Source organism: Hydra vulgaris, chromosome 15 (assembly GCF_038396675.1).
Source record: "Hydra vulgaris chromosome 15, alternate assembly HydraT2T_AEP".
Taxonomy (NCBI): Eukaryota; Metazoa; Cnidaria; class Hydrozoa; order Anthoathecata; family Hydridae; genus Hydra; species Hydra vulgaris.
The window spans coordinates 48,243,269-48,265,433 of NC_088934.1; the positions used below are offsets into that span (position 1 = coordinate 48,243,269).

Below are 22,165 nucleotides of genomic sequence, written 5' to 3' on the forward strand. Positions count from 1 at the left end.
GCCGTGTAAGTATAATAAATCTTGAAAAGGTTTATTATATTAACAAGGTGATTAAAAACCATTTAGAAAATCAAATTAAAACATATTTTGTTTGTGTTTGTGCATACTTATTAACAAATATTTTCTGTATAAGCTCTTCTTGATCTTAACGACAATCAGAGCAAAACCAAGAGCAGACCCTTCGGACTTTTGACCAAAATGGAACAACTTGAAAAAGCTATTTTTATAATTATTTGGAACAAAATCATGGAAAAGTTCAACAATGTTAACAAGAAACTGCTGTTCGTAAAGCTTGATTTAGGTGTAGTTGAGGAACTGTACAACTCCCTGAAGCATTACGTGCAGCAAGTTCGCTCCAATTTCGAGCAATTGGAGCGAATTTATAAAAAAAAAGTCGGGACTTTGGTCAACACGGATGAATATGTTTATTTTCAAAGGCTCCCAAGAGCACGCAAAAGACATTACGATTATGAAATTAACAATGTGGAAACTATAGTGATTTCTGGGTGATCTTAAATGATTACTGACGTTAATAAGATTACGGACAAACCAATGAGTGATCTTGATAAAAGGAAAAAAGCCTATTCTGGATTGAATTCTCTGTTTGATTTTTTTGTGAATCTCCGCAGTATGGATATCTCAGAGATTACTTGCATACATTATAAAGCCATAGCACAACAATTGCTAAAAAAATTTTAATTTTAAACCGTTGTTAAATTGGAATGCTAGGCGGTTAATAGGGACCAGAAGGCATAAAGTGCCGGAAGGCCAAGAAGTACTTAACCTGGCCCAAATTGAAAGCAAACATACAGCGTGTAACTGGAAGTGAAGGAATTTTTGGTAATTAGGAAATTGCAAAAAAAATTAGCTCTTTTAATAACATTCGATTTTAAAATAAGTTGAAAAAAAACTATGAATGCAATAATACGAACATATAAAGTTATTAACATTCTAGTGAGAAATACCAAATTGGTGATATATGGGATTCGTTTAAAAAAACTGGGCTTCATTGGTGTGGATAACTCGACCGTGTTACCCTCACATAGCTTGACCGTGTGAGTTATATTTAAAAAAATGGTTACAAATACATTTTTATGGCATATATTAATTATCATAAATATACACATACACACTGACACAGATATGTTCATACATATATACATACATGCATATATACGTACATACATACATTTATACATACACACATACATACATACACATACATACATACATACATACATACATACATACATACATACATACATACATACATACATACATACATACATACATACATACATACATACATACATACATACATACATACATACATACATACATACATACATACATACATACATACATACATACATACATACATACATACATACATACATCCATACATACATACATACATACATACATACATACATACATACATACATACATACATACATACATACATACATACATACATACATACATACATACATATATACATACATACATGGATGTCTCATTTGGACCGTAGAAAGAGTGGCTCAAATATCTAATTTTTCGCCCAATCACCTTTTTTCTCTCTCTCTCTCTCTGTATATATATATATATATATATATATATATATATATATATATATATATATATATATATATATATATATATATATATATATATATATATATATTTTGTATATATATGTATGTATTTGTATATATATGTATATTGGGTTGAAAATTTCCCGGAAATATTCAAATCAGGAAATTTTCAAAACAACTTAAGTTGTTTTATAATTAATGGGTAAAGTTTTATGTCTTATTTACGCAGTTGTTATGGATACTTTTATGATAAAATATTGTAAAGTAGATTAAAAATTTTTTAGAAACCCTTCATTTAAAAACACTTTTTTTGGTATTTTGTTGAACTATTTTATTAAAACTTTAAGTAATAACTATGACAAATTGTTTTTAAAATTTTCTTAAACTGTTTTATCCTGTTATTTGCAAAGCATGTTGATGTTTATTGCCGAAGCAAGCTTTGTTTAAGGCCTAATATAATTTGCACCCCCTCCCTAAAGGGGATGGGTCATTTTTCAATATATATATATATATATATATATATATATATATATATATATATATATATATATATATATATAAAAGAAAATAAATTGAATATTTACAGCATTTAACAATTTTTTCTTGACTTAAAAACGTTATTGATTAATGAAAAGTAAAAAGTAAAGAAAATGTTTTTGTTTGAACTATATAAAATTATAGTTAGCAATTAAAATAAAGAACTAATAATTTCAAGGTCATAAATTTCACTGGAATGTTTAAATAAGTTCTTTAAGATTTAATTCTCACTTGCGACAACCATACTAGGGCACTTTTGACTTTACAAATCAACAAATTAAAAAACGAGGTAGGATAGGGGGATAGGAAGAAACCCGTAAAAAGTACCAACTCGTTTCTTAAAAATAATAAAAAAAGGGCCTTAAAAACTAAAATTCACCCGACTGAATTATGTCGAATACCCGACTTGCTGACTAAAATCGTCAAAAAACCGGCTATATCTTGAAAAAATAACCTTCTTTGTGTGGTAAACATCTCCTCCTCCGACACACCCTCCCTCTAATATTGTCTTTGTATGCAATTTTTACTCAAAAAAAACTTTGTTTCTTATGAGTAAAAACTGCATACAAAACACTCTACAAAAATAATACACAATAAAACTTGTTAATCTAAAAAAGATTTTATTCTTTGTATTTGAGAATATTTTACATTGTAGTTGAGAAAAGTAAAAGCCAGAAATATGTTATACATAAGCTAACTCGGAAAACATCTATTATTGTTGTTTCACAAAAGTAAAAATAACATACACACAGGGCCGGTGCAAGGGCTTTGCGAATTATGCGGTCGCATATGGTGCCGGCTTTTCTGGGGCGCCGCGCTGGCGTAGCTAATGTTTTTTTTTTTTCGTTTTTTTTAAGTTTTAATTTGGATTTAAAAAAGTAAAAGTTAAAAATAATATTTAGCGTCTTTAATGTGTACAAGTAGTGAGTTGTTTACATATTAGGGGCGCCAAAGTTGATATGCTAGACTATTGATTTTGTAAATATTTGCCCAGCACTTCAATAAAAAAAGAATTAAATCAAAAAGTTGTAGTTAGGTGATTGTTTGAAAGAATAAGTTTGTTAGTTTACTGTTTATTTAAATTGTGTTTTTGTGTGTTAAATGTTTATTGTAACTGTATATTTACATATTAAGGGCGCCAAAGTTTATATTTTAAACTATTGATTTTGTAAGTATTTGCTCAGCACTTAAATGAAAAAACAATTACAGCTAAAAGTAATCATTAGTTAAATAATTGATAAAATAAGTGTGTGAGTTATTATGGCGGAAAAAAAGAAACCTTCGGGTTTCTTTTATAGAAAACGCAAATCAGATATGGAGAGAGAAAACAAAAAACAAGCAAAGGCATTGAGTAAACATTTCTCTATATTAGAAAAACAAGATGTAAACGATAATCAGCATCAATTTCAGGTAAGAAATAATACAAGAGTGCATTTATTATTATCAAGTTAGTTAATAAATACAATAATAATAATTTAGAGAGATAATAAACCGTTATTTAAGCCTTAATAACCACTGTGTGCTATTTTCACAACACTTTTTTTATTGATATTGGGTGTTGGGTGTACTTTCAACCATATTTATAAGTCATAACAAAAAAAAATAATAAAATAACTTGTACTCTAGGAGCAGAAGATGTTAGAAGAAAATCCACAGTCTCAAGTTTTAAAAGACATTCCTGTAGAAGCAGTTGAATCTTTTTCTCTAAAAGAACGCTTACATTACCAACCAAGTATGAGTACGTCAAGTTCACAATCTTCATTTAAGTTTTGTACTTGATTTTGAGTTTGTTAGTTAATATGCATTTTGTTGAAAAAAAAAATTATATACAGATACAGTCAAAGGCCTTCGAAAGTACCAAGTCTTGTACGAAGTCTTGTTTTAAAATAAAAACTTTAATTTTAACTCCTCTCCAACGAAATCTATTTTGAATTTAGTTAAAAAAACTGCCGCAAATTTAAAAATGTTCTTTAAATATAAGTAAATAATGCCAAGGTATTTTTTTTTCCATTTATTTATGTTTATCGCTTAAACAAGCATAAATTGTATAAGATTACAAAGAATTTAAGCGGATTTTTCCACCAAGTTAGTCTTTATTTATTTAAAAACTTTATTTTTAGTTGAATGTTTACAATAGTTTTATAAAATATATAAGCTAAATAAAATCAACAAATTAAACTCTTCACACAAATAAGTGAGTTAATAAAAACTAAATCAAAATACAGTTGTATATTTGTATGCATATAAATATATATTACAATTCTGGAAATTAGTAAACAAAATAAAATAAATTATAATAAATACGGCAAATTAACTTTATTTGGTGTAAAAATAAAAACAAAGAAAAATAAAAAAATAAAAGATAAAATATAAAAAAATACTTTTAACATATTTTATAAACAAAAGATTTCGATTCCATTTTAAAAAAGTGAAAAAAGTAGGGTTATGTAAGTTGGAAAAAATTAACTAAAAACCTTTTTAATAATCATCCTTCATCCACTATTAAAAATGAACTTTAAAAATAATGTTGTTTTTGTATAAAACCTCATTTAGTAAAATAATCATCGTTATTGTTTCAGAACTCTGGTGCCGAGGAAAATGCGGTCACTTCGTCACTATCATGGGACTCGCTTGAAGACTGCGGAATGTGGCCAGCCAGAATCACAGATGACATTCGTCAAGTGCTTGTTGTAAAAGGATCAGTGCAGGTTAAAAATATAAACTTTCCTATTGACAGTAATTCAGGCAGACGGTTCAGAGTTGTCAATTCCAAAACTAAGTTGCCAAATGGAGAAGACATTGACAGGGATTGGCTAGTGTATTCAATATCTAAAAAATCAGTATTTTGTTTTTTTTTTGCAAGCTATTTAGTACTGATGACATATATCTTTCTGGAAGAGAGGGGTACTCTGATTGGCAAAACATGTCAAATGTTTTACGTACACATGAAAGGTCAAACTCTCACGGAAATGCGACCATTTCTTATCGAGAACTTGCCACAAGATTGCAATTAGGCAACACTATTGGTTCCCAACATCAACGTATGATTCAATCTAAAACTGATCGTTGGTATGCAGTTTTAAAACGACTTGTTTGTATTGTGCAATTCCTTGGCACTCAAGGATATGCTTTTCGTGGAACAAGTGAAACAGTTTTCGAAGAAAACTTTGACTTGTTCCTTTCTGAATATCTTCGTTGAATAACTGCCAAAGAAACTCACGTGCATTATTTAAGCAAACAAATTCAAAATGAGTTTATTGTTCTTCTTTCCTGTAAAGTTAGAGAGCATATCGTGTGTGAACTGAAAAAAGCTTTGTATTATTCTATAATTCTTGACTGCACTTCTGACGTAAGTCGTAAAGAACAAATGACTCTTGTAGTTCAGTTTGTCTATGCAGTTCCAGGTGAAGAAGTAAACGTAAGAGAACATTTTCTCAGGTCTCATATACATCTTGGCAAGGGTTGACAGCTTGCTTGTTAGACGAGCTTTCAAAAAAAGGAACATCTTTACAAAATATGCGTGACCAAGGTTATGATAATGGATCAAATATGAAGGGAAAGAATGTAGGAGTACAAAAAAGGATCCTTGGCCTTAAACCACGAGCATTTTTTTGTTCCTTGTGGAAGTCATTCAAACCATAGGATGGATCAAACCATAGATGGAATATATTACCAAACCATGTAACTAACTTGACTGTAAAACCTTTAAGTGAAACCCGTTGGGAGAGCAGGATAGACGCCCTCGAACCTTTGCGATACCATATTGATAAGATTTATGACGCTGTCTATGAATCAACGTTAGATTCTTTTTGATGTTTTGATGTTATTGATGTTTTTGGAAAATGTACCGATATGGGAATTGCCAAAAAAATTACAGGTTTCAAATTTCGCTGCTGTTTGGTCATTTGGTATGATGTTTTATTCAAAATTAATTTAGTAAGCAAAACACTTCAGATGAAAGCTGTTGATTTGCAGAGCGCTTTGAAACTAATTAAAAGTGTTAAGTATTTTTTGGAGAACTTGAGATCAGAAAATGGACTGAATAACGTTATTACAGATGCAAAGGAACTAGCCGAAAAACTGGACATCGATCCAAATTTCTCTGATGAAGTTGTTGTTAGGCAAAGAAAGACCAAAAGGCAATTTTCCTATGAAAGCAAAGATGAACCTGTGAAGTCAGCAAAAGCGTCTTTCAAAGTAAATTTCTTTTTTGTGGTTTTAGACACTGCAATTAATTCATTGTCAGAAAGATTTGAACTGATGGAAAATCACAGCAAACATTTCGAATTCCTCTATAACTTGGAAAAAAGAGACAAATGTGAAACATATGCAATTAAAGAAAAGTGCAAAAACCTGCAATCCATTTTGACTGCTGATGGCAAGAGTGACATCAATGGGAATGAACTGTCTTATGAAATTGTAATTTTAGCTCCAATGTTGCCAAAAGATAGCTGCCCCAAAACAACACTGTCTTATATTACAAAAAAACACTTGACTGACATCTTTCCCAGTGTGTATGTAGCATTGAGAATTTTGCTTACTCTCCCCGTATCAATGGCCAGTGGAGGAAGAAGTTTTTCTAAATTGAAAATTATCAAAAATTACCTTCGATTGACTCTTTCTCAGGACCGCCTTAGTGGGATTGATTTTCGAATTTCTCGCTTATTCGAACCAATTTTCATCCCCCGTGAATTTTCCTTAACAAACTTATATAAATATCCATCAATTATTCAAATAAGCAGTTATTTGAAACTTTTTTTATTTGAAGTAATTTTTTGCTTCACTTGTCAAACACCCCGTCTGTTATTCGAAGTTTTCCTTCGGCTCAAGATACCATTGCATTGTATTTCGTAACATTAAACGCAGTGCAATGAATATTTTAACATGGCGTCTACGCGAAAGAAGTCAGTACCATGGCCGCACCTTGGGGATGCGATCAACCACCCTTTTTTAATAAACTCTCTTTGTTTCACGCAAATTTTATAGTAAAAGTTGAGCAAAAATGTCAAATTATCAGTCAAATATAAATATCTTATAAATATTATAATATATTATAATATTATAAATATCTTGCTTTTAAACATTGGAAAAAGGTTAAACTAAAAAGAATGTAGCCGAAAAGTTTAGTGTTCCTCAAAACACTTAAACTTACTGGATTAAGCATTAAGAAGGCATAATCATAAGGAGTCAGTCAATTTGGAACTAAGAGACAAAACTTAAGTTTCGGAAAGCATGATTCCGTTGATAATTTTTTTGATAAATTGTAAAGAATTTATTTTTTTTATTTTAAACTTGTTTTTTAGAAAGTAAATACTTAAACAGCATCTTAATTTTTTCATAGTCTTTTTTCTTTTTTACTCTCTTCTTCTGTTAAAATTTGATTGTAACTTAAAATGATATTTTCAGTTATTCGATCTTTCGGTTATTTGAAGTAAATTCTACTTCTCCTGGGAAGTTCGAATAACCGGGAGTTTACTGTAATTTAAACTTGAGTGTTTTAATACTTTTTTTTAAAAAAGCGCGTTTTTTAAATTGACTAAAAAAATGTGATTAAAAATTGCGCATTTTTATTTTTTGTTGAAATATTTGTAGAATACCCAAATCCTAAGCATATTTTTGAAACAAAGAAATGAATTTTCTAAAAATACATAATAACTATAAGTTTGTTGCAATAAAAATATTTTTGAAAATTTCAACCCTATATATAAATATATATATATATATATATATATATATATATATATTTATATATATATATATATATATATATATATATATATGTATATATATATATATATATGTATATATATATATATATATATATATATATATATATATATATATATATATATATATATATATATAATAATAATAATAATAATAATAATTTTTAGATAGCAGCATTTTTTTCATTGATGGTAATAGTCGCTTCATTGGTAACGTTTTGCATGCAGACTGTCCCTAGATTTTTCAAGTACTCTCGCACGTTCGATCTACTTGAATACATTTATTGTGGTATATTTACAGTAGAGTTCATTATTCGATTAATTTGTTGTCCTTCGTATAAATCCTTTTTTCGATCTGCTTTGACGTATATAGATTTTCTTTCTACTATTCAATTTTATATATCCTTTATTATGAAAACCAAAGATTTTGACTTTCTCTTCGTAACTCGCCTTATTCGAATATTTCGTTTGTTTCGTTTTTTTAAACAACTTAGTGGAATGCAAGTTATCGCACAGACATTGGTAGCAAGCATGAATGAGTTGATGTTGCTGCTGATGTTGGTGACAATTCCTATGATTATCTTCTCAACGCTAATTCATTATGCCGAAAAGGTGAACTTTTTTAAATTATGTTTTTATTAATTTGGGGTTGTCCATAAACGTCACGCAGTTTTCGATCATTTTTGACCCCCTTCCTCCCTTGTCACAACATCGTAACACTTTGGTAACAAGTATGAGTCGTCACAAAAACATTAACCCCTCTTTAAGCGCGATGTAATTTATGGATAACCCTTTACATTTTTAATTACCACTTTTTTAATAGTGTCATTTTATAATAAACCATTCAGTTTGAGTGACCTAAAAATAACTGGTATCAATATTAGCTAGTGAGAATCAGAATGGTGTAAGTCAACGTTTACTCAATTGGCGATTTTTAAGTTTTTATTAGATTTGCTGCAGAGAAACAAAGCTAAAAATAAAAAACAGCTGCAATCAATCAATTGATCAATATATTCTGAATTACTTGATTTTACAACTCAAGGATGTTAGCAAATAGCATAACTACTAATGATGAATAAACACCTAATAATAATGAAAAATAACATAAGAATAAAATAACAACAACTCTAAATATCATAACGTTAACAATAATAATAACATTAATAGTAACTATAATAATAAAAATGGTATTAATAACAATAAAAATAATGGTATTAATGAAGATAATAATAATAATAATAAAAATAATGATATTAATAAAAATAATGGTAATAATAATAATAACAATGATAATATTATCAATGGTATATTTAACTATATATCTATACTTATACACGCACACATACATGCATAAATAAATACATACATACATTTATGTCACGCATACGCTTATATATATACACATATATCCATACACATGCACACATACAAACATATATATATATATATATATATATATATATATATATATATATATATATATATATATATATATATATATATATATATATATATATATATATATATATATATATATATATATATATATATACGCATCTATATAAATACATACACGCATACATACATATACATTATGGCATCCCGTACTTTTCAACATTTATTAAAAATGTCAGCCCTTAGGATTTTTATGCCATTAGGTACATAAATTAAGAAAAGACAAAATTTTTTTTACCAGAATAAATGCATCATTTGCAAAAATAGACCTTAATTTTTCAAAATTTGATTGAAATGGGGAGGAGGAACAAATTTTCATTAAAGTAAATAGAGAACAATTTTACAATTTAGTAATGATTCACACCCCCCGCCCCCTCATCCCTCCGCTTTCTTTTTCTATATATAGAAAATTTCTAAAATGCTTGTTTTACACTATACAAGTTTAAGTTAGAGACACTAAAAATGATAAAAATATATGCTAAACTAAAAGGAGGTCCTGCTTGCTGTTAAAGAGAATTTATTGCTCTACTTTCTGCTCTTGCACGAATAAATCCATCTCGCTTCTCAAAACCAAACACTGTTTCAGAAGCTGTAGTTACCTTTAAACAAACATATTTTGAGAAGATTTTTTGAAAGTTTCTATTAATTAAGATATTATTAAGTTTTTAGGAAAAGCCCTTTACCTCTTTAACTGCCCTCTCAACTCCTTGCGAGTGAACAGGGAAATATGGAACTACCATAGGACAATCCACAATCATTTCAGGTTAAGATGGGTTTATAAGCCTCTTCCCATGTTATAAGCTCAGTTAATATGGTTGCATCCAAGTTTGAATACGGAAGCTTGTATGTTCTGGTAGCTAGATTTCCCATTTCTAAATTGTTTGTTATAAAATTTCAGAATGAGAATTCCATGCAGAAGATTTCACATACTTTTCAATAATCATTTGTACATTTTTATCTTGAAGTTTTATTAGTGTGAGTTGGTTCAAGATGTGTCATAGCCCTCCTATCCAACTGTGCTTCACTTTAATTTAGAAACACACAGGGAAGTAAACTTACACAAGAAACTTAACAATTAATTCTAGATTTTATAGTTTTTCCTTCTCTAACCCACGCTTGCCTACCCACAATAAAAGCAAGGAAGAACCTGTATTGAGCCACCTTGAATGAACTAAAGTACCTGGTTTTTAGCCAAATCTTTGGTAAGAGTTACATTAATTACTGTCTGGCATATTTTATAGGCATATTTCTGATCTGAAGATAACTCTTTTACTATTTCTTTACAAAGTTCAATTAGGCCAGGACCTATAGATATTGGCTTAAAACTGTAATTTCTTTCCATTTCAGTAATCTTAAAAGCAACTTCCCAATGGGTCCAGAAAATCCTGTCTTTGAGGTTATTTTCCAATCTAGCTCTTCTATTAAATGTCGAATACAAAGTTCATGTGTGAAGAGAAAATATTAGTCATCCTAATTTTCTTTCTAATCTAGTTTCTAAACAATGGATAACACCTCCAATATGACCTGTATTTACACGGCTAATGAATTTAAAGATAGCTTAAAATTTATTGGCCGTGCTATCACAACCAATGAATTTTAAGCTATCTTTTACCCCATGCAAATTACACCACTGAAATATTTTACTTGCAATATGTTCAGCAGGTTTGATTTTTGATTTTTTAGGTATTTCTTCTTTGGTTAAATGATGAAGATATTTACCATATTCATCAGTGAAAGTGATCTTCCTTTTGAATTGAAGGATAATATTTTTTAGTTTTATTATTAAATGTCAATACATTTGTTTTGCCACTTCTTCCATCAAAAAGAATGCAAGAAATATCTTCACACTCAAATCTATTTTCTCCAATATTCTGACACTCTGACATAACTTTATCTTTTTTTGTCCAATAATAAATAAATAGCTGATTCCGGAACAATTTTAGCCTCCACCAAATCTTTTGAAAACCCAGAAGCAATAGCAGCAGCAGAAGTGTTTGAAACTTCATACCTAATTGCAGCAATAGCTGTATTTTGTATCTTCATATAATTTCTCTTTAATTTAAAATCTTCGCTTTTATCTAGTACATGAGAATTTTCTGTGTTATAAAAACACTCTAACTCACTGTTTGAACACTTTACTTTGTCATTAAAGTTTTCCAAAAACTCATCATATGTTTTTTTCAAATAGCAAATATTTATTATCTCCTTTTCTTTGATATTTTTCAGATCATGTTCTTTTTTACTGCTTCGCTCAATTGCTTTTCACTTCCTTTCAACCTCTTTATAATAATTTGTTTTTTGTTAATTTTTTTTTGCAAATATCATAAACATCACAATAACTTTTTTTGATCTTTCTGTCAATGGACTTATCTGTAAATATTACTGGAGATGAAAAATCTGAATTTGCTTTTTTCCATTGATTAACAACTTCCAATCTTGTCTCCCTGATTAAATCATCCAATGGATATATCTTCTTTTCTGACAACTCTTTAAGCAGTATAGCTTTACGAAGAACAGCACCAAGAGTTGGTAGCTCAAATGGAATAAAGTTTCTTCCTTTTCCTGGAGATAAAATATTATCATGTTATATATAGTTTTTAATTTATTATTGTTACTCTTATTATTTTTGTTGATAAAATGGTTACTGTTCATAATGTTGTTGTTGATAAAATGGTTACTGTTCATAATGTTGTTGTTGATAAAATGGTTACTGTTCATAATGTTGTTGTTGATAAAATGGTTACTGTTCATAATGTTGTTGTTGATAAAATGGTTACTGTTCATAATGTTGTTGTTGATAAAATGGTTACTGTTCATAATGTTGTTGTTGATAAAATGGTTACTGTTCATAATGTTGTTGTTGACAAAATGGTTACTGTTCATAATGTTGTTGTTGATAAAATGGTTACTGTTCATAATGTTGTTGTTGATAAAATGGTTACTGTTCATAATGTTGTTGTTGATAAAATGGTTACTGTTCATAATGTTGTTGTTGATAAAATGGTTACTGTTCATAATGTTGTTGTTGATAAAATGGTTACTGTTCATAATGTTGTTGTTGACAAAATGGTTACTGTTCATAATGTTGTTGTTGATAAAATGGTTACTGTTCATAATGTTGTTGTTGATGAAATTTTATACAAGAAAATATATTCATGATTTAATACTCATGATAATAGTTATAAAATAAATTAATAACATTAATTGACATAATTGTTGTGAATATAATATTATCTTTGTATTATAAATATTATTTTAGTAATAATAAAATATTATTAATAATATAAAGAAAATATAATATTCACAACAATTTTATTACCTATTAAATCGGACATTACTGTGCTTGCTTTTTTTCTTGTTTTTATACCACTCATTACTGATTATATATTTTATATACTATATGACTATATGACAGAATAGTAAAATGAAATATTGAAAAATGCTTTAAAAAAAATATTTAAATAATTTATATTCCCGAATCATTCCTCAGTGTTTGATATTTTATCAAGTTTCTTGGGCTTGCTTCCTCAAAAAAATCTGTTTTTGTCTTAAATTAATTTTTAGTTCAACAAAAGACCAATTTTTGCAAATGAAGACTTTTTTAAATCAACTTTTTTTAAACTGACCTAAAATGTATATATGTTCAGGCAAAAAATATTTGGGGCCAAGTTTTTATAATGAAAAAATATGTTTTTTGAAAAGTACGGGATGCCCTAATATACATATACACACATATTAACACACAACACGCATACAAGCACATATATACACATTTATACACATACGCATACATATACCCAAGCATACGCACATACACATTCAATCATTGTACAAGGACGACAAAAAAACTTTGTTATATTAATTTTTAATATCTAAAGTTTTTTTTGCTTTTGATATAATGTCTTTTAGTTTAATCTTAATTAGCTAATTTTTCATCTTGTTGTTAAGTTAGAGGGGCTGCAATATGAAATTGTGAAACGTATAATTTTTTTGTTTTTTAAATTGTTAATTAAAGTTTCTTATTATTTGATTTTCATATCTATTATCTCATTGCTTTTAAATAACATTTTTTCATTATTTTCTGATAATCAAGCGTAGCAAGTTTTTTCTCAATGTTAACAAATTAAAATATTTTGAGACAGTTTTTCGTTGGTATATTTAGTACAATGTAAAACGCTATATTGATGACGCTGCTGCGTTCAAACGTCTTTTGAACGTTCAAACAACGTTTTTTAGGACCAAATGCCGACTGGGTGGTTAATAAAAATTTAATACGTTAAATTTAAAAAAAAAAAGATAATATAAAAGATTAATAAATACAGCCATAAAATAACTAAAAATAAAGAACATTTTTTAAAAAAATATTGAAGTTTTTTTTAAGATAAAAATAAAAACCAACCAAATTCAATTCAAGACCTCTAAAAAAAGTCTAATTGATGGTCTTTGGAAAGTTAGTTTTGGCTATTTTTTTTAAGGTTTCTAGGCGCGTAACAAAGTATTATACTATTCAAAGAAATTATCTTTTAGCGTGTCATTTCCATGTTTTTAATGACCTCGCGATCGGCTTAACAAAGGCACCATTTTCCTTGACGATTGCAATTTTTCAGGAAAAATTCACTTTCCTCTTTGAGCACAAAAGTTAAATTTTTAGAAATGATTTAGAAATGACAAAAAACTTTCTTTCTGCTGTCTGGTTTGTTTTCAAACTTGCTTTGCTTGAATGCTTTTGGATTAGAAATGTCGTAATCACACTTTTTTGGATTTTTTTGAACTTTTGAATTAATACTATTTATGTTAATTAAACTTTTTTTCATCTTTTCAAGGTTATTTGAGCCAATATCATAAAAGGGCCGATGAGATCGGGAAAGGGGAGGGGGCTGGAGGCACGAGCCCCCCTCCCCTCTGCACTTTTTTACTCTTGGACCTTTTTTTTCTCAGATAATTCACAATATTTAGGATTTCTTTTAGAATATGGCGGTTGTGCCCCTCCATTTCAAAACCCGTATTGTCGGTCATGCATAATTCACATCGAGTTTTTCTTTATCTTCTAAAAGCTAAAAGTTTTAGTTACAGATTCAGAAAGATTAGTTCCGGATTGCATAGATTTATATTTTTCATGTAAAAAAAAATTATAAATCTGTCTTTAAAGCTTTTGTATCGTTAAACTCTCTTTCTCAAAACTTTATCTTTTAGTTGATCCCTAAAAATTAGACATTCCAGAAATCTTTTATTTTATAATGTTTTGAATTACTATTGGTCTAAAATTCAGAAATCTAAGTAACATTACTTTTTAGGCTGTTTTTAACGGTTTAACTTTGGGATCGTCCATATACTACGCAACGATAAATTTATTTAAAAACCAGAAGTAGGAGATCTTAAGCTCTTTTACGCGGCGATTTTCATTAAACTTAATGTGCTATTTTGATTTTTTGATTTTAACTAAAGGCTCTGCGAGTGAAAATTTTTTATCTTTTTTTATTTTGTTTATTAGTGAAATTTAGCGTTGCCTAATTTAGGGGCGATCCCTTTGTAGTTGGGCTTTTGAATTCAGATGAAAAAGTGGTACTATTGTTATAAAAAAGTTGTCTGACTTATGACAAAGTAAATAATGGCAAATAAAAGAAAAATAGTAGTAAACATATAAATTCCAATAAAGAATTTGATAATAATACAAGAACTTGATCAAGTAAGAAAACAAGTAAGAAAACAAGTAAGAAAAAATGAGAAACGATTTTGAAAAAACATTTTTGATAATGATGAATTCATATTCTTTACACATTTTGAATAAATGAAAAATTGTTCTGAAAATTATGCTTCTTGTAATGTTTGTGGTACAAAACTATCCTTATATCTTATGAAAACTTTCCTCATGTATCATGATTATTCAAGGCATTTGTTGTTTTTTCAAATTACTTGCAGTAGTTGTGCTTCTGAAGATAAACTCTTTTCTTCTTCTAATATTCAATAGAACAAACCTGGTTTGGATACTAATATAATATGGTAATTGGAAGAGGACGAAAAGCAATGTTAACCTTCACCTCCATAAAGCACATGCAGTCACCTTTATCAAAATATTGTTTTGACTGTTTTATTTGCAAACTTTAACACTTATAGTTGCTAAGCAGAGTAAGTATTTGAAACGTCGCTATGAAATTGGTAAATAGTAAAACTTGACCTAATATAAGTGATAATATTAAACTTGGTGTTTCCATTGATGGTACCTGGCAATGGAGAGGATTTTTTTCTTTAAATAGTATAGTTATGGCAATTTCTTATGAAAACAACAAGGTATTGGATACTGTTATTTTATCAAAACTTTGTAAAGGTTGAGCAATTTGGGAAGGAAAAAAAGTACACTTAAATATGAGCAGAAAAATATAATCATTTCTGCTAACTAAATCAAACTAAGTCAGCTGGTGCAATAGAGTCTGCTAAGTCAACAGAAATCTTTTGTTTTTCATTAAAAAAATGTAACATTCTAAAATGTAATATTTATATATCTTAATGATGGTAACACTACAGTATTTAGTAGAGACTCCAAAAATAAAACCTACACTCACCTTAATATTAGTATTCTTAGTATTCTGTTAGGTGTAATGTTTTTCCTAATGCATTATCAAAATATCCCCATCAATGTTTTAGATTACTGTTTACAAGAAGTAACTTCTTTCAACTACTCAAGTTCAGCTCAGGTTTATCATCATGATCACCCAGCTACTGGTACCATGTAACCCAGTAAAATCTTCCCTTTACCCAGCTGCCTTGTAGTGTTTGCTTTTTTAGGCAAAAGCTAGGAGAAATGAACATTAACTTAAAGTTAAATTAATTAAACTTAAAGCCTCCTGCCTTGGGGCTCTTGTTTGAGTGAACCATAGAGTCGGTGTCTCAGAAAAATAATCATCTTGGTAGATTTTAACTCTGTCCAGCTATCTTATAGAAGTTATCTGTATCCAGCTATCTTATATACAGGTGTCTAATAGAAATTCTGTTGACCAGCCTGAAACCCCTTTCTCATCTATTAGGTAATTGTACTCCTGTTTTACATTGTTTCTTGTCCAGGGTAATGAATGCTAGATCCTTTTGACTCATAGATCTTTGCTTGTGTCTCCTTAGTAGTGGCTATGCAACTCTTTCTGTTATCTCCTAATGATGGTATAGCTCGAAAATTCAGTTTAATGGTTCTGAGGCCAGCTGGTAGTAAAATTTCCCAAACTTTGTGGTAGCTCTCAGAGAGACTGATTCCATCAACAGCTGTAAATTATCAGAGTATTAAAAGTGCTATGTTCCGCACAGATGGTGTCCCTGCTAATTCTTTTGATGTGCATTTTTAAGGCCAACTAAGGAGCTCTAAGTTACAAGATTGGGTTAATTAGCATGGCTGTGAAAACTGTATAGCTCATTGCTTGGAATGCTATGCTCCATATATGAATGAGTCAAGTTCCTATAAACTTAAACCGTGCTTAAAGCTAACATAACATAAAAAACCATTCTCATCAACTAACTGCTCCAATATATGTTTTAGAAATAATCTTAGTCTTCGAAGTAGCTTTCCATCTAAATTAAAAAAAAAAAATCCATTGAATCTTACCGCTTATACAATTTATCACACTTGCTTGCTCTTTATGAAACTACTTTAAATTTGGTTACTCGCTTTGCAGACTACTCTAATCTAAAATACCTTCACTCTTTAATTTATTTCTTGTATCTGACCCTAGCATGTGTTCAGTTTCTCCTTGTTCTTCTTTAGGTGGTTTCAACCATGCAATGATCTCTATAAACTTTTGATTTTGCACTTGTTCTTCAGACTTACTTTACTAACGCACTACTTTCCAGTGATGGGCACAAACTTTTTTATTATAGTTTAACTAAACTACTAACTAAAACTAAAAAAAAGTAGTTAAACTTTTAGTTACAAATTTTTTATAAAAAGTAGTTAACTTAAACTAATAAGAAATAGTTAACTAAAATTCAACTTTTTAACTTTTTTTTTTTTCAACTCAAGAAAATTTGTTGATGAATTTATGTTTCCGCTAACCATTTTATTGATACAGACCAAGCGGAAATGATGTTGAAAAGTCCAGTTCATGCACTAAATAAATAAATACATAAAAATAGTAATAACAGAATCCTTGGAGTCCTTGGTCAGGTGAGTGGTGCATAGAAATAGAACGATTTATTTGTCGATATATAAAAAATTTAGTTAATAAAAATTTAGTTAAACTTTTTCAACTAAACTAGGAAAAAAGTTAGTTAAACTAAAAGTTTAACTTAAATAAAAAAATTTAGTTTAACTATTGCATTTAACTAAAAAAAAGTAGTTTAACTAAAAGTTAACTAAAAAGTTAGTTAACTATGCCCATTACTGCTACTTTCAACCCCAAAGCTGAATGGGATTCTTTTCGTGACAATCTTTTTTGAGACGATCTTTTGGCTGGTGTCTTTTTTCTCCACGGATTAATGTGTCTCCTAAGTAACCTACAGACAGATATAAAAGCTTTTATTGCTTCTTGTTGGTTTCAGGTCATGGCTAATTCTACTGAATGGTTTTCACCTTGTGCAGCTGCTATATCTATCTAATTATAATCATTTTTTTCATCTTTTTTTTTTTAAAATAACTCTCTTGTGAGAGTTATTTTTAAAGAGACTGGGATTCTTTTCACGAAAAGAATCCCAGTCTCTTTGTCATTTCATTTCTAATTTATGAGACTGATCTTATTACCTAATAATACTTAATTATTTGCAAAGAACTTTTCTTCTAATTCAATTTGTGAATCTTATGGCCATAATCTTTCACCCATTCCAGTTAAACAGGTTATCCTATTGTTAGACATTCAAATCACTTCAGTCTTTTTAGCCATAGTCATATCTTAATTAAACTCATCTATAGCTTGTGTTCCAGACAACATTTCTTTCATAGTCTTATAAAAGTGTTCTCCAGTACTCTCTTCAGTTTTCTTTAAACTGTGCGGTAAGTTTTTAGTGTCACCCCCAAGAATTTTACTAATATATCTCTGTACCTAGAAATTTTTGAGAAAAAATAAATAAGGTCCTTTACAAAAAAATAGAGCATGAGCAAGTTGGTGCTACCCCTGTGTCATATAATGATGGTGTCAACCAGTGCGAACAACACCTTTCGCACCCCCTAGTAATGCCACAGATTTATCGTTCGATCAGTCTTCTATCTGTTATTAGAGAGGTCTTTGAGTCTTTGAAAAACAAAGTTTTTCAGACTCAAAGACCTCTCAAATAACAGATAGAAGATATGGCACTCTTTGCATGTTTACCTAATTGTCAGTAGGTGTAAGTAGCTTAGCTCAAAATCACTTAAAAGAAAAACAATTTCAACATATTAGTTTTCATTTTTTAAAACAATACAGTTGTCCTATACAACAGTTTTAAACTTATATACTAAATACTTATTAGCTTTATTTTATATTAAAATAAAATTTATTAGCTTTATAAAAACTTATTAGTTTTATTAAAATAAGCTAAAACTCATTTGTAGGAAAACTCGAGCAAATAACTGTTGCCTAAATTTGTACTAAACCTTAATAAACCATATCTTAGCTGCCAAATGATAACCCTAAATGTCAATAAAGAAAATATATATTACCTTAAGGAATAACTTTAAAAAAACTGCTTCTATCAAATTTTTAAAAAATCCTTTAGTTTGTATTGCATTATAAAGAATAAAAATCTGCGTGTTTTGAAATTTGCAATTCACATAAGGTAAATTGCAGATCTTTTGAGCACTGTGTTTTGATTTGAAGTGAAGCAACAGGTTCCCTAATAAAGGAATTTACATATCTTATTAAATGAAATCTAAAAAGAATAGGACTGATAACTATGTAGTCTTAATATTATAAATTTTATTTTGTAATGTAGCCATGATATTGTGCTTTACTCAGACGCACATAAAAAAAAGAAAGAGTTATTAAAAATTATTAAAAGCATGCTTAAATTGGAGCTGAGATTTCTTAAAAACAGACTTCAAAACAGCAAAAATTGATATAAAAGAAAAAAAGAAAGTTAGAGAGAAGGTTGTTTATACTAAATGTTGTTGAAATAAGAAATTAATTTAACAATTTGCCAACTAAACAACTAGATGATCTAGATGATATTGTGTGTAAAAAAATTGTTAGAAGAAAGCTGTGAATGAATGGCACATTTCTGACATAATAAGACAGTTATGTTTGATGACAGAGTAGAAAAAGTTAATTAAAAAAAAGACATAACATACACTATTTGTTACGTTCATTATGTTTATATAATTACATATGCATTTTATAACCAGGAAGTGTTTTTTTTATTTTTATTTAAACTTCATTACAGTTAAACAGATTGGCATTAACAATGTGTAAATTTTTTCGTTCTTTATTCACCGGCTCTTCTTCCTCTGCAATGAGTATGAAATGCACATGACATAACATAGTGGATATATTTAAAGTTGACTTTATTGTATATTTTGGCTCTTATTAGGGGAAAGGGGGCTAAATAGCACCCCCTGAGGAAAAAAATTAATAAAAATAAAACTAAATGTAGGAAAAAGTTTATTTTTAGATAGAAACAAGCATTGATGAAACTAAAACAAACAATCATGATTTCAAGGTGTAAATATAAAAATAAAGAGCACACTAATAAAAACTACAAATAAACAAGGTGGTACTAATTACCCACAAAAAGGTTCAAATAATACCATTAGTGAGGTTAATAAGTACCAAAGGGTATGAAGAAAAAAAAAGCTCAGCACTAATAATAAGTAATAAATAAAACAATAACTGGTTCATTCTACACTTTTAAAATATATTTATTGACATGATTCACATATATAGCTATCATGTGACCTATTTTGAGACTCAGATGATGAGCATGCAGCATGTACCCATGCTCCCCAAATTAAACACTGGATCATATCCTCCTCAATGTCCTCATCACACACGAAGCAGTACCAACGCTGCCCTTTGTTATCTTTAAAGGTAGGGGTAATTAGTACCACAGGTACGATTTACCCCACCATCACAGGTACGATTTACCCGACTATGACTAAACATAGTTTTCTACTTCAGTGTTTTAATGGGCAAAGTGAATCGGAAAAAAACGTTTTTATTAATGAAGAAGAATGGATGGGCATAAAAAATATAAATAAGTTACGTATATCCATGCCTGCAAGGTACGACTAGTAGGACAGTGTAATTAATACATCAAATAGTGTAAAAAAAGGGAAACAGACTTACCTCCTTTCTTTAACGTTCATTCCGTCATTTTTTGGTCAGTATGCATATTTTATCTGCTGGCTTGATTTTATCGTGTTTCCGCCAATTTCAACGAATCAGAAAAAGAACAATAACGCTGGTACAAATTGCACAGCGGTACTAATTACCCCCTTTCCCCTATATGAAAGCCTATGTTCTCTATTTTTGCTTCATTAACTATAACCTTTAAATCTTCGTTCTGTTTTATTACGCAAACTGTACCTTTTTAATTATGCCTCTGTTAAAATATTTTTTCATATTTTAACGGAGTTTTATATAAATTTTATAACAATTTTATTTTACTTTACACTTGCTAAAAGTCAAAATAGGGGTTCCATGAAAAGATTGTGGTGACTGCGGTTATCCTTATCTTCTTTGAGCCTCTAAATATTATTATAACATATGAATTCACACATACATATTACATTTATGTAATTTAGTGTATCTTGGTGTAATTGTTGTGTAAAAATCTCTTCAATTTAGAGTGATTCTAACAATGACAAGAATTATACGAGCATTCCAGAATATTTTTGGTGGTCAATTGTGACCATGACAACAGTTGGTTATGGAGACGTGGTACGTTGTGAAACATAAGGTTTTTTTTATTTGTTTACGATACTATAGATAATATTTTGCTATTCAATTTAGATACCCAAAACACTTTCTGCAAAAATTGTAGGAGCATTGTGCGCATGCTCTGGTTTATTAATAGTCGCTTTACCAGTTTCGGTAATAGGGAGCAATTTTACGTTGTTTTACTCTTATGCGCAAGCTAGAATGAAACTTCCCCTTAGAAAGAACCTTTTAAATGTAGATAAAGGTCTTGTCGCCAATAATCAAGGTAGGTTCAAAAACCATATATATTAAATTTATATTCAGGCATATGTTTTATAATGTTAACCTAAAACGGGCATTTTGGCTCGCTTTAAATTATACGTTCATTGCTGTAAGTGTATTACTGTTGTATAGTGCATTTTCCTCACTCAATATTGTATCGAAATGGTTTCCCGTTTTACAGCTTAAGAATTTTAAATTGATTTTCGTTCCGCTCTTTAAAAATTCATTTTCTTAAAAAAAAGTTTCAATCCATGAAAAAAATTTAATATTTAAGTTTAAAAGTTTAATTTAAGTTTAATCTAGCGCAGTGGAGTGTCTGTACATTTCTGTACATTCGTTGACTGACTATTAAGGGATAAATGCAGTGTAGTGTATATAGAGATTCATTCTTACTTGACTCGTCATTCAGCAAAGTCACATCCTTTTACTATTTCTGTTCTTGCATGCTTCAAAAAACTTTCATTCGTCTAGTTTTTTCCCCCGCACTTCAACCCTTTGGAACTCTCCCCTCTCCTCCTTATGTTTCCCTGACTCATACAACCTACAACTTTTAAAGTCTTTTGTCAACCATTCTCTTGCTCTTTTATCAAATATTTGTTAACAAATAAAACTCTATTCTTTATTTTTTAGTAACTTCCAATTTTATAGCGGATAATTGCAACCTTGTTAGGAGTGAATTTGAATTAAAAAAAAAGTTATTTTTTGTTAATTTTTATTATAAAAAACTTTTAGCTTAAATTTTTCTCTAATGGGCAAAAAGAAT

General features: G+C 29.1%; 1 protein-coding gene across 1 annotated transcript in view; it reads left to right on the top strand.

Moving 5' to 3' along the window:
- Nucleotides 1–22,165, top strand: part of LOC100208489 (potassium voltage-gated channel subfamily C member 1) — a 48,672-nt gene that overhangs the window by 20,918 nt on the left and 5,589 nt on the right. The window contains exons 3-5 of the mRNA XM_065818840.1: nucleotides 8,027–8,470; nucleotides 21,049–21,141; nucleotides 21,214–21,406. Coding sequence (XP_065674912.1) covers nucleotides 8,027–8,470; nucleotides 21,049–21,141; nucleotides 21,214–21,406 — 730 coding nt within the window. The remainder of the gene's footprint in view (nucleotides 1–8,026; nucleotides 8,471–21,048; nucleotides 21,142–21,213; nucleotides 21,407–22,165) is intronic.